This window comes from Sciurus carolinensis, chromosome 6 (genome assembly GCF_902686445.1).
Source record: "Sciurus carolinensis chromosome 6, mSciCar1.2, whole genome shotgun sequence".
Classification (NCBI taxonomy): Eukaryota; Metazoa; Chordata; class Mammalia; order Rodentia; family Sciuridae; genus Sciurus; species Sciurus carolinensis.
In genome coordinates this window covers 53,445,062-53,463,643 of record NC_062218.1, presented here as the reverse complement: position 1 = coordinate 53,463,643, position 18,582 = coordinate 53,445,062, and the positions used below count along the sequence as shown (strand labels likewise).

Sequence of the window (18,582 nt, the reverse complement as noted above, 5' to 3'; positions counted from 1 at the left end):
AATACTTTGAGAAGTATTGGAATGAGTTCTTCTTTGAAGGTCTTATAGAATTTGGCTGAGAATCCATCGGGTCCTGGGCTTTTCTTGGATGGTAGGTTTTTAATGGCTTCCTCTATTTCATTGCTTCATATTGATCTGTTTAAATTGTGTATGTCCTTCTGGTTCAGTTTGGGAGGAGCATATGTCTCTAGAAATTTGTCAATGTCTACAGTAGTTTCTATTTTGTTGGAATACAGATTTTCAAAGTAGTTTCTCATTATGTTCTGTATCTCAGTGGTGTCTGTCGTGATATTTTCTTTTTCCTCACGAATTTTAGTAATTTGAGTTTTCTCTCTCCTTCTCTTTGTTAGTGTGGCTAAGGGTTTGTCTATTTTGTTTACTTTCTCAAAGAACCAAATTTTTGTTTTGTCAATTTTTTAAATTGTTCCTTTTGTTTCAATTTCATTGATTTCAGCTCTGATTTTAATTATTTCTTGTCTTCTACTACTTTTGCTGTTATTCTGTTCTTCTTTTTCTAGGGCTTTGAGCTGTAATGTTAGGTCATTTAGTTGTTGACTTTTCATTCTTTTCTGGAATGCACTCCATGCAATGAATTTTCCTCTTAGTACCGCTTTCATAGTGTCCCACAGATTTTGATATGTTGTATTGTCGTTCTCATTGACCTCTAAGAATTTTTTTATCTCCTCCCTGATGTTTTCTGTTATCCATGTTTCATTCAATAGCATATTATTTAGTCTCTAGGTGTTGGAGTAATTTCTGTTTTTTATTTTTTCATTGATTTCTACTCTCAGTCCTTTATGATCTGATAGAATACAAGGCAGTATCTCTATTTTTTTGCATTTCATAAAGGCTGTTTTGTGGCATAACATATGGTCTATTTTTGAGAAGGTTCCATGTGCTGCTGAAAAGAAAGTGAATCTGCTCATTCATCAACAGAATGAGCATCAATGGAATATTCTATATATGTCTACTAAGTCTAGGTTATTGATTGTGTTATTGAGTTCTATGGTTTCTTTGGTTGGTTTTTGTTTGGAAGATCTATCTAGTGGTGACAGCGGTGCATTAAAGTCACCCAGAATTATTGTGTTGTGGTCTATGTGATTCCTGAAATTGAGAAGGATTTGTTTGATGTACAGGGATGCACCATTGTTTGGGGCATAAATATTTACAATCATTATGTCTTCCTGATTTATGGTTCCCTTAAGCAGTATGAAATGTCCTTCTTTATCCCTTCTGATTAACTTTGGCTTGAAGTCCACTTTATCTGATATAAGGATGGAAACTCCCGCTTTTTTATTGAGTCCATGTGCGTGGTAGGTTTTTTCCCATCCTTTCACCTTTAGTCTGTATGGATGTCTTTTTCTATGAGATGAGTCTCTTACAGGCAGCATATTGTTGGGTCTTTCTTTTTAATCCATTCTGCCAGTCTACGTCTTTTGATTGATGAGTTTAGGCCATTAACGTTCAGGGTTATTATTGAGATATGATTTGTATTCCCAGTCATTTGAGCTTATTTTTGGTTTTTAATTTGGCTTGGTTTCTCCTTTGAGTGGTTTTTCTCTAAGGTAATTCCTCCCTTTGCTGACCTACATTGTTGTTTTTCATTTCTTCCTCATGGAATATTTTGTTGAGAACATTCTGTAGTGCAGGCTTTCTATTTGTAAATTCTTTTAGTTTTTGTTTATCATGGAAGGATTTTATTTCATCTTCAAATCTGAAGGTTAGTTTTGCTGGGTATAGGATTCTTGGTTGGCAACCATGTTCTTTCAGAGCTTGAAATATGTTGTTCCAGGCCCTTCTAGCTTTTAGAATCTGGGTTGAGAAGTCTGCTGCTATCCATATTGGTTTCCCCCTATATGTAATCTGATGCTTTTCTCTCGTGGTCTTCAAAATCCTATCTTTATTTTGAATGTTAGGCATTTTCACTATAATGTGCCTTGGTGTGGACATGTTGTGATTTTGTGCATGTGGTGTTCTGTAAGCCTCTTGTATTTGATTTTCCATTTCATTCATCAGGTTTGGGAAATTTTCTGATATTATTTCATTGAACAGGTTGTTCATTCCTTTGGTTTGTATCTCTGTGCCTTCATCAATCCCAATAATTCTTAAATTTGGTCTTTTCATGATGTTCCATAGTTCTTAGAGATTCTGTTCATGATTTCTTACATCTTGTCTGTTTGGGCAACTTTATTTTAAAGATTAGATATTTTGTCTTCATTGTCTGAGGTTCTGTCTTCCAAGTGGTCTAGTCTTTTGGTGATGCATTCCATTGAGTTTTTTACTTGGTTTATTGTTTCCCTCATTTCAAGGATTTCTGTTTGGTTTTTTTTGAGAATCTCTATCTCTTGTTGAAATGATCTTTTGCTTCCTGCACTTGCTCTTTCAGCTTATTGGTATTATCATTCATTGCCAGCATTTGCTCTCTTATCTCATCCTTTGCTTTGCGAATCATCTTAATCATGTATAATCTGAAGTCCTTTTCTGACATTTCTTCTAACATACTGTCATTGGATTCTATTAATATAGAATCTAGATTTGTTTGTATCATTTTCTTCCCTCGTTTTTTCATGTTGTTCATGTATCTTCCCCTCTCGCAGTGCAGATCTGGGGTATTGCATATTTCCCCCTATTGGTTTATAGTGGCCCTATAGGTTTCCAAAACATTTTCTTTAAGGGGAGATCAATATTAGCAGTCCCCAATTCAGACAGTATGCAGTCCTAGACCAAATAGCCCCTATGAGGACAATAACAATATTGTCATAATAAACAGAGTGAGTTCAAATATTATCTTGAGTATAACAAACAGATTTGCAATAAGGTCTGCAGTTTCTAATGGAGGACAAAGAGAATGCAGAGGGATGTAGAATGTAGCTGTTAATGGGATAAGAAAAGAAAGAAGATCTAGATAATAGAAAGGGTGAGAGTGTAATCAAAAGAAATTGGATGTTAGCATGGAAAAAGGGAGAAAGACACTCTGAGGGAAAAGGTAAACAAAAGGAAAAGAGAGCAAGAAAAGCAAAGAAATAAAAACTTAAAATTGTTCAATAAGGAGAAAAAAGAAAATCTACAGTATAACAGTCATATAGTATTCAAACCTCCCAGTCTTCAGTAGCCTGATGCATGAGAGGTACCTAAAAATTAGCTTCAAGTCTCCAGCAGGCGTCTCAGGATGGGATTTGCCCCACCTAAAGATCGGAACTATGGCTTCCAGGATTATCCTAGATGGCTGCTCTGGCTTCCAAATATGTGGGCAAATGGAGAGCTGCAGCTCAGGGTGTGGACGTGGTCAACTGGAGGTCCTGGAGGTGGGGTGTGGTTGGTCAGGCAGGGGTCCTGGAGGTCGGGTGTATTTGGGATCCTGGAGGCCAGGTGCAATCAGTCGGTCTGGGGTCCCAGTGGTAGGGCGCAGTCAGTTGGTCTGGGGGTCCTGGTGGCAGGGAGCAGTTAGTCGAAGTGAGGACCCCAGAGGCAGGGAGTGATTGGTTGGGCTGAGGGATTCTGGAGACGGGGCTCAGTCGGTCTGGTCAGGGATCCTATGGGGCCTGGCTGTTGTCTCAAAATGGTGGCAGCCACTTGTAATCAAACCTGCAGGTATTCTGACAGTGAACTTCCAGGCAATAGCAGGCAGCTGGTGCTCCACTGGCAGTCGGCGATCAGTTTGCTGACTGTTGTGGGATGATTAGGAGGTGAACCTCGTGCGTTGGGTGATGGATAGGTGTAAGGCAGGCGATGGACAGGCCAGAGGCAGCAAATGATAGGCGACTGACAGTGAGCAATCTGCAGTCCAAAAAGGCGTTGCTATGCTGGCAGACTGCAGGTGATCACAGCAGACAAACGGGGTACACAGCAGGGGACTGATAAGCAGGAAAAACTGCCTCACCAAGAAACAGATATCCTCTGCTTGAAACCGGAGTTATGGAGCAACAAGGAATGCAACCTCCCTCTAGTCCGCCATCTTTGATCTTGGAGGAAATTTTTGTATCCTCTAAATGTAGAATCATGTCATTGGTGAACAGTGATAGTTTGAGTTCCTTTTTTCCTGTTCGTATCCCTTTAATTTCTTTTGTCTGTCTAATTGCTCTGGTTGGAGTTTTAAGGAATTTTTTGAATAGAAGTGGTGAAAGAGGACATCCCTGTCTTGTTCCAATTTTTTTGAGAGAGTGCTTCAATTTTTCTCCATTTAGGATGATGTTAGCTTTGGGTTTAGCATAGACAGCCTTTACAATGTTGAGGTATGTTCCTACTATTCCTAGTTTTTCTGGTGTTTTGAACTTGAAGGGGTGCTATGTTTTATCAAATGCTTTTTCTGCGTCTGTTGAAGCGATCATATGATTCTTAACCTGAAGTCTATTGATGTGATGAATTGCACTTATTGATTTCCAGATGTTGAAGCAACCTGGGATGAACCCCACTTGATCATGGCTCACTACCTTTTTTAATATGCTAGAATTTTGTTAAGGATTTTTGCATCTATGTTCATTAGGGATATTGGTCTGAAGTTTTCTCTCCTTGATGTGTCTTTGTCTGGTTTTTGTATAAGGGTGATACTAGCTTCATAGAATGAGTTTGGAAGTGTTCCCTCTTTTTCTATTTTCATGGAATACTTTGAGGAATATTGGTATGAGTTTTTTGTAGAACTCAACTGAGAATCCATATGGTCAAGTTCTTGGTTGGTAGGCTTTTGATGGCATCTTCTGTTTCATTGCTTGAAATTGATCTGTTTAAATTGTATATGTCCTCCTGGTTCATTTGGGTGGATCATGTGTCACTAAAAATTTGTCAATGTCTTCGAGATTTTCTATTTTGATGGAGTATAGACTTGCAAAATAGCTTCTAAATATGTTTTGTATTTCAGTAGTGTTCATTATGATATTTCCTTTTTTATCACTAATATTTGTATTTTGAATTTTCTCTCTCCTTCTCTTTGTTAGTGTGGCTAAGAGTTTATTGGTTTTGTTTACTTTTCAAAGAATGAACTTTTTATTTTGTCAATTTTTGAATTGTTTCTTTTGTTTCACTGTCATTGATTTCAGCTCTGATTTTAACTGTTTCCTGTCTTCTCCTACTTTTTGTGTTGATCTGTTCTCCTTTTTCTGGGGCTTTGAGATATAATGTTATGTCATTTACTCTTTGACTTTTTATTCTTTATTGAATGAGCTCAATGCAATGAACCTTCCTCTTAGTACTGCTTTCATTTTGTCCCAGATATTTTGATATGTTGTATCTGTGTTCTTATTTACCTCTAATAATTTTTTTATCTTCTCCCTGATGTCTTCTGCTACCCATGCATCATTCAGTAGTATATTTTTAGTCTCCAGGTATTAGTTTCTCTTCTTTATTTTATGATTGATTTCTAATTTCATTTCATTATGATATGATAAAATGCAAGTTTTAAAAAGCATCTCTATCTTTTTATATTTGCTAAGAGTTTCTTTGTGGCATAACATATGGTGTATTTTAGAGAAAGATTCATGTGCTGCTGAGATAAAAGTGTATTCACTTGTTGATGGATGGAATATTTTATATCTGTCTGTTAAGTCTGAATTATTGATTTTATTATTGCATTCTAGATTTTCTTTGTTCAGTTTTTGTTTGGAAGATCTATCAATGGTGAGAAAGGTGTGCTAAAGTCAACCAGTATCATTGTGTTGTGGTCTATTTGATTCCTGAAATTGAGAACAGTCTGTTTGGTGTACATAGATGCTCCATTTTGGGGGCATAAATATTTGTGATTGTTATATCTTGTTGATTTATGTTTCCTTTAAGCAATATGAAATGTCCTTCTTTATCCCTCCTAACTTTGGCTTAAAGTCTGGTTTATCTGATATGAGGATGGAAACCCCTGCTTTTTTTCTGAGTCTGTGTGCATGATATGATTTTTCCTATCCTTTCACCTTCAGTCTGTGAATGTCTTTTCCTATGAGATGAGTCTCTTGAAGTCAGCATATTGTTGGGTCTTTTTTTTTTTTCCCAATGTGCCAGTCTATGTCTTTTTATTTATGAATTTAAGCCATTAACATTCAGGGTTATTATTGAGACATGATTTGTATTCCCAGTCATTTTGGCTTATTTTTGGTTTTCACCTTGACTTGGTTTCTCATTTGATTGATTTTTCCTTTACTCTAGTTCTTCCCTTTGCTTACTTTCATTGTTGTTTTTCATTACCTCCTCATGGAACGTTTTGCTGACAATGTTCTGTAGTGCAGCCTTTCTATTTGTAAATTCTTTTAACTTCTGTTTATTATGAAAGGTTTTTATTTTGTTGCTGGATATAAGATTCTTTCAGAGCTTGGTATATATTGTTCCAGGCCCTCCTAGCTCTTAGGATCTGGGCTGAGAAATCTGCTGATACCTGTTTTGGTTTCCCCATATATGTAACCTGATACTTTTCTCTCATGGCCTTTAAAATTCTATCTTTATTTTGTATTCTGGGCACTTTCATTATAATGTGCCTTGGTGTGGATCTGTTGTAATTTTGTAAATTTGGTATCTTGCAAGTATCTTGTATTTTATTTTCCATTTCATTCTTCAGGAAATTTTCTGGATATTATTACATTGAAACAGATTTTTCAGTCCTTTTGGTTTGTATCTCTGTGCCTTCCTTAATCCCACTAATTCTTAAATTTGGTCTTTTCATGATATCCCTTAGTTCTTGGAGTTTCTGTTGATGATTTCTTATCATCTTCTCTGTGTGGTCAACTTTATTGCCAAAATTAAATATTTTGTCTTCATTGTCTGAGGTTCTATCTTCCAAGTCTGTTGGTGATGCTTTCTATTGAGTTTTTAATTTGGCTTATCATTTCCTTCATTTCAAGGATTTCTTTTTGTTTGTTTTTTCCAGAATCTCTATCTCTTTATTGAAATACTCTTTTACTTCCTGTATTTGCTCTTTAACTCTTTATTGAAGTGATCTTTGTTGCCTGCATTTGCTCTCTTATATCATCCTTTAGCAGATTATTTTAATTATGTACATTCTGAACTCCTTTTCTGACATTTCTTCTACCATGATGTCAATGGATTCTATTAATATAACATATTGGTTTGTTTGGGGTGCTTTCTTCCCTTATTTGTTCATGTTGTTCATGTATCTTCCCCTCTAGCAGTGTAGATCTGAGGTAAAACAGTTTCCACCCTATATATTTATAGTGTCCCTGCAGGTTTCCAATATCTCACCTTTAAGGGGGAGATCAATATTAATAGCACCCAATACAAACAATATGCAACCTTAATCCATTTAGCCCCTATTAAGACATTAACAATATTGTTGTAATAAACAGAGATGATGAGTTCAATTATCATCTACAGCATAAACAATAGGTTTGCAATAAGGTGTATAATTTCTAGTGATGGACAAAGAGAGGACAGGGGAGAGGTGTAGAATGTGATGTTAATGAGGTAAGAAGTGAGAATATAAAGGTACTAGATCATAGGAAGAGTGAAAGCAGAATCAAAAGGTGTTGGTTGTTAGCAGGAGAAAAGGGAGAAAGAGACTCCAAGGAAACTGATAAATAAGAGGAAATTAGAGTAAGTTAAAAAGAAAAAAGAATCTACATCAAAACTGTAATATACTATTCGAATCTCCTGGTCTTCAGTAGCCTGATGCATGAAAGGCACTTGTTCAAAGATGATGGGGATGTGAGAGTGGGAAACAAAAAAAGATAAGAGAAACAGGAATACGGGGAAAAAAGAGTCTTAAAGGAGAATTGAACAATTGTTTCTATTGGAGTTCAATATCTACTCTGCTTCCCTTCTATTCTGATGGGTGGGGTTGTTTGGAGTTTGCTGGTAACTCCACTATCAGGATGATGACTATTACTAAGGTGGGCAGATTAGATTTGGAGTTTTGACTCCTGGAGGCAGGGTATAGCAATCACCAGTCGCTCTGGAAGATTGTACCCCAGGACTCCCCTTTGGGGTCCACTTGTGTGACACAGGAGCCTAGTCTTAGCCCCTTCCTCTACTCGTGGACCCCACAATTCCTGGTCTATAATTTAGTCTCTAAAATGTATCTCTCCTGCCCCTGCTCTTTCAACTTCCCAGTTAGTAACCTCTCCCCTGGAGGTCCTGAGGACTGAGTGCTGGGACCTGTGTGCCTGTCTTGGAAAACTGTTCTGTATTGGCAAATCAGGACCAGGAGTTGAAAGCTGTATGCCAGCCACTGGGCTGGGTTGATGGCTTGGGAATTGTTGGGATACTGGGCATTGAGGAACTGGAGGGCCCTGTTGATTGCTAAACCAGTGGGACCAGGTGATTGATGGACTCATGGCCCAGGCTGATGTTGGTTCCTAGCAAGAGCTGCCTGAATTGTCTCTGGGATCTTGGTGGGTGCCTGGCTGATTGGCTGGATGAGCCAGGATCAAGATGCTCTTACATCCTTTTCCAACCTGCTGGCCCCTTGCAAGGCTCTCTCCTGCCTCTGCAGCAAGATGGTGGTTATTAGCATACCTAGTAGGGATACCTCAGTTGTAACCAAGCCTGCAGGACCCTTGGTGATGATCTTTTAGGTCCTGGCTCTTATCCCTGGTTGTAAGCGGCCACATCCCAAGTTGGTGGTGGCAGCAGCAGCTAACCTGTAGGTACCTTGATAATGAACTTCTAGTCTTTGGCAGGTGTCCCAAGATGGAAGCTATTCCAACTAATGATGGTGGCAGTGGTAGCAGGTATAATCCAAGATGGTGGCAGAGGTGTACCAACCCATTGGTAGATGGGGGAAGCCCATGTGGGGGTGGTGAGCACCGAGGTTGGGTATTGCCAGGCTGCTGGATCCACACCGAGTGGGCACTGGGCTCTGAAATTTTCATTTTAATTTCATGCTCTAGCATATAAAAATAAAATTGATTTTTGTATAGTAACTTTGTATTTTATGGCCTTTCTAAATTTCCATGTTTTAAAGTCATACATTGCTTAACATTTTCATGATGAATAGTCTTATTATCTGGAAATTTAGACAGTCTATTTTTATCTTTATGCATTTTTATTTTGTGCTTTAATGTAGTAGATTGGTCCTACAGTATAATTTATGCATGTCTTGATTTTATTTGTTTTTTTCTGTTAATATGCTGATTGTGTTGATAGATGTTCCCATAAGGAACAAACCTTCTATTCCCAGGATAAACCCCATGTGGTAATGATATATTTACTTTTATATGCATTTCAATTTAACTCTTCATGTCTCATTAAAGACATTTGCATGTAGTTTGTAAGGATATTGATTCATAAGTTTTTTATTGTGGAGTTTTTTTTTGTTTGTTTTGGTACTAGGGATTGAACTCAGTGGCACTCAACCATTAAGCAACATCCCCAGTCCTATTTTGTATTTTATTTAGAGACAGGGTCTCACTGAATTGCTTAGCACCTTGCCTTTGCTGAGGCTGCCTTTGAACTTGCAATCCTCCTGCCTCAGCCTCTGGAGCTTCTGGGATTATAGGCATCTGCCACCATACCCAGTTCTTGTATTTTTGATAAGCTTTGGTAATCAGAGGTACTCTTGCTTCAGAAGTAGAATCTTTATTTTGAAATAGTTTGAAGGATTGATATTATTTCTTCATTACAATAAATTTCACTAGTAAATTTACCCAAGCTTATATTTTCTTTGTAAAAAATAATTATTACAAATTTTATTCCTACACCTGTAATCCCAGTGGCTTGGGAGGCTGAGGCAGGAGGATGGTGAATTCAACTTAGCTAAGTCTTAAGAAGCTTAGTGAGACCCTGTCTCAAAATAAAATATAAAAATGGCTGGGAATGTGGCTCAGAGATTAAGTGCCCCTCAGTTCATTTCCCAGTAACAAAGGGGAAAAAAAAAAAAGGCTATTCAGATTTTTTTTTTAAATAAACTTTCTTCTGTTTCAGTTTTTAAAAAATTTTTGTATTTTTAAGAAATTTATTTTACATCCTTGTTGTCCAATCTATTAACATGGATTGATAACTTTCTTATTATTTTCTTTAATATTTATAGGATCTATAGTGATATATGCTCTTTCATTTCTAATACAATAATTTACATCTTCTGTATTCTTCTTACTCAGTCCTGCTTGGGGTTTATTTATTTTTAAATATTTGTAGATACCCAAATTTTGGCATTGGTGCTATTCTATATTGCTTATCTTTTTCTAATTCTTTAGTTTTTCTTTTATATTTATAATGTTATTTATTTTCAGTTATTTTGCTCTCCTGTATTCCCAAATTCAATATGTAGTAACTTTATTTCTTTCCATTCATAATATTTTACTTACTTTGTGCTTTCTTCTTTGACTTTTGGGTCACTTAAAACTGAATTGTTTTAATTTCTAAATATTTAAGATTTTCTAGATATCTTTTTGTTTGTTTAATTGCATTATGATTTAATTTTCATTAGATTCACATGCAGAAATAGGATTGCAGAAGCATATGGCAGTCTGTTTTTAATGGTTTGAGAAACATCCATACTGTTTTCCACTATGGCAGTGCCAATTTTCATTCCTAGTAAGAACATATAAGGACTCTGTTTTCTCAGCATTCTTTATCTTTTGACGTTTAGCTAGTAGACATCCCAGTAGGTGTGAGATGATATCTCATTGTGGTTTTGATTTTCATTTCCCTGATGACTAGGGAAAGATTTTACACTTTTTCATGAACCTATTTGGCATATGCATGTCTTCCTTGGAAAAATGTCTATTCAGGCTCTTTACCAATTGTGTTACTATTATTATTGAGTTGTATCAGTTCCCTATATGTTTTGGATATTGATCTCTCATTCTATTTTGAGATAGTTTTTGTGTATGGTGGTATAATAAGGATCCAATATGACTTTTTTGCATGTTAATATCCAGTTTCCCCAACATTCATTAATAAAGAGACTATGCTTTCCTCATTGGTTTCTGTTTTCATGCAATACCTTTTCCTATACCTTCCCTTTTAGTATATGTATTTCCTTAAATCTGAAGTGCTTCACTTGTAGGCAGTGTGGAGTTGGGTCTTGTTTTATATCCATTCAACCACTCTATGTCTTTATTGCAGAATTTAATGTTTATGTTTATATTTAAAGTAAATATTGGTAGGTAATGACTTACTATTGCCATTTTGTCACTTTTTGCGAGTTCTGTTTTATAGGTTCTTTTGTTCCTCTTTTCTTCTCTTGCTATCTTTATTAGCTTGATGATTTTGTTTCTGTTATGTGTACCAAGATTTTATTTTTGTGATGGTTACCATGAGGCTTACATGAAGTATCTTATAGTTATAGTCATCTATTTTTAAGTTGACAACAACTTAAATTTGATCACCTACAAAAATTCTATATTTTGACTCATTTTATGGTTTTGATGTCACATTTTACAACTTTTATATTGTGTATTCATTAACAAATTATGGTAGTGATGATTTACTTACCACCATAATAATATTAAGAATATTCTAAATTTTACTATATATTGACCTTTACCAGTGAATTTTATTTTTATGTGTTTTCATGTTACTAATTAGCATCCTTTCATTTCAGCTTGAAGAACTCCCCTTAGCATTTCTTGTATGGCAGGTCTAGTGGTGATGAACTCCCTCAGCTTTTGTTTATCTGGGAAAATCTTTCTCTCTCCTTCATTTCTGAAGGACAGCTTTGTCAGGTAAAGTATTCTTGGTTGGCAGTTTTATCTTTCAGCCCTTTGAACATATCATCCCCCTCTCTGCTGGCCTGCAAGGCTTGCAGAGAAAACTTCAGGTAGTCCTTTGGAGTTCTTTTGTATGTGGTGAACTTTTTTCCTCTTGTTGCTCTCAATATTTTTTTTTCTTTTATTTATTTAATTGGTACTGGGGGTTGAACCTAGGGGCAATTTACCATTAAGCTCCATCCATAGTCCTTTTAATTTTTACTTTGAGACAGGGTCTCACTAGTTGCTGAGGCTGACCTTGAACTTGCTCCTTCCTCAGCCTCCAGGGTCAGCAAGATTACAGTTGTGTACCACCATGCCTGACATTTTCCTTGATTTTTGATAGTTTGATCTTATCTTTGTAAAATGTGTTTTGGTTGAACCTTTTTGGAAAACTTTGTGCTTCATGTACTTGAATGACCATCTCTCTCCTTATATTTGGGGATTTTCAGCCATTATGTCTTTATATAAGCTTTCTTCTTTTCTCTCTTTTCTCCTATCAGGATTCCCACAGTGTGAATGTTACAGTTTTTTTAAACTTTTCTTTTTTTTTTTTCACATATTGCTTTTTTTCTAATTTCAATGAGTTGTCCATCTGCTGTCTTGTAGCTTCCTTAAACTCCCTACCCCCCCCCATTTTGGTGCTTGGAATTAAACCCAAGGCCTCATGCATTCTAAGTTCATGCTCTGCTAACTGAGCTACACTTCCAACCCAAACAATTATCTTTAATTCTGTGACAGACCATTCACAATCTCCATTTCTTTGTGATTAGTTACTAGACTATTATCGTGTTCCTTTGGTGGTATCATGTCTCTTTCATTTTCTTGTTTCTTGAAGTCTTGTGTTACTGTCTTCACATTTGAAGAACTTGTCTCCTATAGTTTTTACTGACGGGATCCTAGAGTGATGCATCTTTTTTAAAAATTTATTTATTTTGATTCATTGTAAACAAATGGGGTACAACTTGTTTCTCTGGTTGTATGTGAAGTAGAGGCATACCATTTGTGTAATCATACATTTATATAGGGCAATGATATTTGACTCATTCTGTTATTTTTCCTTCCCCCCACCCCTCCCACTCCTCTTTTTCCTCTATATAATCCGTCCTTCCTTCATTCCTGCCTCCCTCCCACCCCCCATTTGTATCATCATCCGCTTATCAGAGATATCATTTGTCCTTTGGTGTTTTGGGATTGACTTATTTCACTTAGCATGATGTTCTCCAACTTCATCCATTTACCTGCAAATGTCATAATTTTATTCTTCTTTATGGCTGAGTAATATCCCATTGTGTATATATACCACAGTTTCTTTATCCATTCATCTATTGAAGGGCATCTAGGTTGGTTCCACAATCTGGCTATGGTGAATTGAGGAGCTATGAACATTGATGTGGCTGCATCACTGTAGTATGCTGACTTTAAGTCCTTTGGGTATAGGCCAAGGAGTGGGATAGCTGGGTCAAATGGTGGGTCCATTCCAAGTTTTCTAAGGAATCTCCACACTGCTTTCCAGAGTGACTGCACTAATTTGCAGCCCCACCAGCAATGTATGAGTGTACCTTTTCCCCCACATCCTCGCTGACACCTGTTGTTGCTTGTATTCTTGATAATCGCCATTCTAATTGGGATGAGATGGAATCTTAGGGTAGTTTTGATTTGCATTTCTCTTATTACTAGAGATGTTGAACATTTTTTTTCATATATCTGTTGATTGCTTGTAGATCTTCTTCTGTGAAGTGTCTGCTGATTTCCTTAGCCTATTTGTTGTTGTGTTATTTGTATTCTTGACGTAAAGTTTTTTGAGTTCTTTATAGATTCTGGAGATGAGGACTCTATCTGAAGTATGTGTGGCAAATATTTTCTCCCAGCGAGTGATGCATCTTCACCAAATAACCCAGTTAGAAATTCTGGGCTTTGTCACGCCTTGACTATCATTATTTCTACTCCACACCTTGTTTCCTCTTGAGGAAGATTTCTTAAGATGGTATACCCTCTCTGGATCTCACAAAACTGGTGCTACACAGCTCTAGTTTATTTGCTCTAGGGCGGTGCCCATCAAAATGCTTACGTTGCATGCCTTTGTTTAATCCTGCAAAGCTGAGCCAGATGTTCTTGTTAGGCTCTTGCACTCACTGTCCATAAGGTCATGCTCAGACTGCTGGCCTTAGGGAGTGGGGAGTAGATATGCAGAGTTTCTGGGAGTGCCCATGGGCCATTTGTGAAAGGGGTCATCTCAAATGACTCAAGCATGGATTTTCCAATAGAGTCAAGGGAGTGGTTAGTTATGCCTCTCTTCTCTGCTTCCACTTCAGTAGCCTGGGTGGGATGAAAAGGAAGTAGGCCTCTTGAGCAGTATCCCATAAAGCAAGGGAGCCTAGGGATGACTCTTTTATCTCATTTTTTTTCCTGTGGGAGAAATCATGAGTTGAATGGTCTCTCTTTTCCCTAAGCTATACTGATTTGAGGGAGGTGTGATGCAATTAAGATGAAACTATTCCCAGATCCCTTTAATGCACCTCTTCTTGAAGTTTTTGTTCTAATGGTATGCTGGAACTTCTCCACTGTATTCTCAGACTCCCACAAAGGTACTCTCATCTGTGGGTAGTTATAAAAATCAATGCTTCTGCAAGGGAAAGATGTTAGAGTGCTCCTCTTGTCCATCTTACTGATGTCACCCCAGCAGAACTCTTCTGAAAGCTCATTGTGGCAGAACAAAGCTGAACACATCATTGGCTATAAGCAAAGAAGAAATTTACTCTAATTTTATGACATAGTTGGCTAAGGGATAAAACCAGAGTATTATATGTACTTCCTAAAGTTGAGTAAAGAAAGACTAAGTTCTCTTTTTAAAGCTTGACACATAAAATGCTACAGTAAATTCCAAACCATTATAATAAACAATGGTAAAAGAACTATATCAGGTAGTAATAAAAAAATCCCAGTAACATTCATGAAAAATGTAGAGAAATTTTATTGATAAGAATCTTTTTTTTTTTTTTTTTTTTGGCAGTACTGGGGGTTGAACCCAGGGTCTTATGCTTGCAAGGCAAACACTCTACCAACTGAGCTATATCCCCAGCCCCTGATAAGAATCTTATAAAAATAAATACAGTTTGACTATCATTTCAGGAAGAAATTATTGCATTTATTGTTTGTTATTTCTGTGACCAGTATAGCAAAATGTATCATTAATCTAAGCCTAAAAATAACATTATAAGTTATGTAGAAGCTTCTACTGAAGGTGGAAGAAAACATGGACTCAGACCAGAGGTTATAAATTGATAGTTTAAGGGCCAGTTTTGCCAAAAATTTAAAAACCAGAAGAGTTTACACTGAAAAGATCTAAGTTTTCATCTTCTCTTGAAGAAGCAGTATCTGATAACACTGGGACATCTTTCACTTGACAATTTAACTGTAACAGTGATCTCCTAGTGGAATGTATGCTGTGCTTTGTTCTTGCTTGACTGCACTACTCAGTCTCCTCCCTTAGTTTACACACTTCTACCTGGAAGCAACCTGGTTTCTAAGAGCTTCACGGAGACCTATGCTTGTGATTTCATTTCTGCTTGCTCTTTCTTTCTTAGAAGCAGTATTTTTTATTTCAAAGAGAATTTGTCATTCTATCTAATAAGGTCAAAATGTTTTAAACTTCAGAAGTAAATATTTTAAAGAAAATATTCTTACATTATAATTTCTGTCAATAATTACATATTTATAAATAGTAACTTTCATGTGCTATTTTCATTACAATAAGTTCACATATATTTCTATTTTCTAATTACTATAAAGTCATAATATGTACTGTTTTGTTAATTGCTGTTATTTTCCTATTTTTCACTTAAACTGTAAAAATACAAATTTCTGTGTTAAAATGAAAATGCTCAAGTTATTAAATGCATTTATTCCCCAAATAACATTAAATATTGCTTTAATTATTCAAGTCTAATATTATTTCAGATTTGTCTGGTTATTTATCACGTAGGAATTATTCAAATTTAATGCTATAATTACTTTTATCTTTGATTTGCTAATCTCACAATCATTTATCTATATGCTAAAGCTGAGCTCATTAAGTGTGATAAAATAAGGCAGGTACAAATTTATTTTTGTCTTACAACTACCATATTCTGGCAGTGTTTTTGTATTAATTTCAGCAGCATACATAACAGAAATTCTTACTGGTTACACAAATTCTTATTTGTTATTTGTTTCAAGACATTTTATACTTTATTTCCGTAGTCTTTTAAAATTGTTTTTCTTCTATTCGTGTTTTAAACATTCAAGTACTTCCACTATGATTCCCTTCTGACCTAAAATATATTGTAAATATATAATGGAAGTACCTGAAAATTTTAAACCTTCTCAGCAGGTCCTCCTTTAGTTGCATAATTGATGAAAATAAACATGAATTTTTTATTAAAAAAGAAAGAAAGAAAGAAAGCTTGGCTGGCATGTGCAATGCACTAGATTTGCACTGAAAAAAAGAAAAGAAAAGAAACTTTCATATCTAGGTGTATAGTTTGGGAATGGTGCCTGTATGAACTGTAAATTTGCTACGGATAATACTGAATCACTGTTCAATGGGAGAACCACTCCAATTTTTTCTCTTTTATTTTATTTCTCTAGGAGGGGTAAAACCTTGTGCATTAAACTGCTTGGCTGAAGGTTACAATTTCTACACTGAACGTGCCCCTGCAGTGATTGATGGGACCCAATGCAATGCAGACTCCCTGGATATCTGTATCAATGGAGAATGCAAGGTTACTCAGATTTTACTCTTCTTTGTTGGGATTTTTGAGACCTTTCTTTTTCTCAGATAGTAGCTCCTATTTAATTCTATGTTCTTTAAGAAAAAACCACAAGAATACATTTTAGGGAAATTTGATTTCCAATAAAGGATGACAATACATATAGTTTGTAGAATGACCCATTCACAGTCACACACCAAATGAAATTTATTCTGGTATTCTAGTTACGTTTATAGCAATTGCCAGGGTATGAAAATATTTTGTACTTTAATTTACATTATTCTTCTGTTTACAAACAAAATGACAGAAAAAGAGAGGGAACAAAGATCCAGCTCTTATTCATATGACTACCTTATGTTCTCATTGGAAGATTTTTTATATTTCATATCATAATTCTTAAAGTGAGGAATAGCCATGCTCCTCCTACATTTTCTCCTTTTGAAGTATTTACAATGTTTTTCATTATAGGGTTAGTCTTTATATTATTAAAGCATTTACTTTAGGAAATTAGACTACTTGGAAATTGTGGAAGTAAATCCAAGCTATGTTCTTAAACCTGTGTGTGCATCTTACCATAATAAGAAAAACCACAAAACCCACTGTTCTCATAATTTTTTTCTCATTTGGTTTTGTTTTTCTTTAAAGAGAAGCACATAACTAAGTGATACAAACTGAGAAAGAAGAGATCAAAGTATTGTCTATTTTGCTTAATCTCATAATTTCTTGGAAAAGTTATTATCCTTCTGGTTACTTGCCTCCAAATGTATCCTACAATCCATTTCATGGTGTGTGTGCATGTGTGTGTATATTTATCTGTGTATGCAGGGGTAATTTATTTCCTTGAAGAAGAAAGTTAAGTTTGTGACAATACTCAAGTTTTTTCAAATAACGAAGTTCTAACTACGGGTTTTATTCAGGAATTACATGTCTGGTATCAATGGCTAATGGTAAATGTACAAATTCAAGCACCAAAATATATACCAAATATGTATTTAAAATACACATTTTTGTAACTAAATGCAAGATTGAAAGGTGGTATTTCAGCTTCTTACGTTGTATGCTACATTTCCTTTTTGTTTATAGCAATTTTATTCATCTAGTAGGAAAAGTTGTTCATTTTAAAATATTTGCCCAAGTGTGAATTCCACAACAAATCTTCAACACTAACAATTGGATTAGATAGGACAAACCATATCAAGACTGTTGCTGTTGTAACCTGTAGAGGACCATAAGCCATTTTTCTTAGTTTTTTGATTTCTTGATTGAGAGTATAGGCAAGACCCTGTTGCTAGTAACTTATAATAATTTAAGAATTAGAGCATGAGTCTTATAAATGAAGGCGAGATCTAGGTCACAAATATAGGCATACATTCCTAGGGAATCAAAATTTTTTACTTTAAACTTTGATGTTGAGAAATGTTAGCTGATACTTATTGGAGAGTTAAAAGTAAATGGGAAAGTATTTCGTATTTCCTTTACTGGAAAAACAAGTAAATAAATAAGATATGTATATATATATATATATATATTAATTAGTTATAGTTCCAAAAATTTCTATTTTCGATGCACTAAATATTCTTCTCTATTTTCAGCATGTAGGTTGTGATAATATTTTGGGATCTGATGCTAGGGAAGATAGATGTCGAGTCTGCGGAGGGGATGGAAGCACATGTGATGCCATTGAAGGATTCTTCAATGACTCCTTGCCCAGAGGAGGTGAGTGGGTAGAAAGAATTCCTCCTCTGGTATACTTGTAATAGCCAGAACACTTCGATTCCCCCCGCAACTTTATTTTGAATTTTCCTTATTTAGGCAGACAGTGTTTTTGCCCCAAGTTGCTTTTAGTCATTCAAGTATTAAATGTGACTTCATGAAAAACAGAAAAGAAACCAATGGAATACAGGAAAGGGACCCAAGGGGGAGGGAGGAAGGGAGGGAAAGAAAGGGGAGATACTGGGGAACAAAATTGATTAAATTATATTGTTACATTGTATGCATATATGAATATGTAATCATTCCACTATTATATATAATTATAATGTACCAATAAACATTTGGAACACTTTTTAAATAAAAATAAATAAAATGATATTCATATAAGATATTTTAAGGAAATGTTATTCTCTATATGACTTCACTTAGCCATGTAGCCATCTTCCTTCCTTCCTTCCTTCCTTCCTTTCTTTTCTTTCTTTCTTTCTTTCTTTCTT

At 35.6% G+C, this 18,582-nt stretch overlaps 1 protein-coding gene and 1 non-coding gene across 2 annotated transcripts in view; one reads left to right on the top strand and one right to left on the bottom strand.

Moving 5' to 3' along the window:
• Nucleotides 1-18,582, top strand: part of Adamts6 (ADAM metallopeptidase with thrombospondin type 1 motif 6) — a 293,124-nt gene that overhangs the window by 211,610 nt on the left and 62,932 nt on the right. Inside the window, exons 15-16 of the mRNA XM_047555805.1 lie at nucleotides 16,251-16,384; nucleotides 17,965-18,088. Coding sequence (XP_047411761.1) covers nucleotides 16,251-16,384; nucleotides 17,965-18,088 — 258 coding nt within the window. The remainder of the gene's footprint in view (nucleotides 1-16,250; nucleotides 16,385-17,964; nucleotides 18,089-18,582) is intronic.
• On the bottom strand, nucleotides 14,629-14,701 carry Trnaa-ugc (transfer RNA alanine (anticodon UGC)). Its single transcript has one exon. It is a non-coding gene; the product is annotated as a tRNA-Ala (tRNA).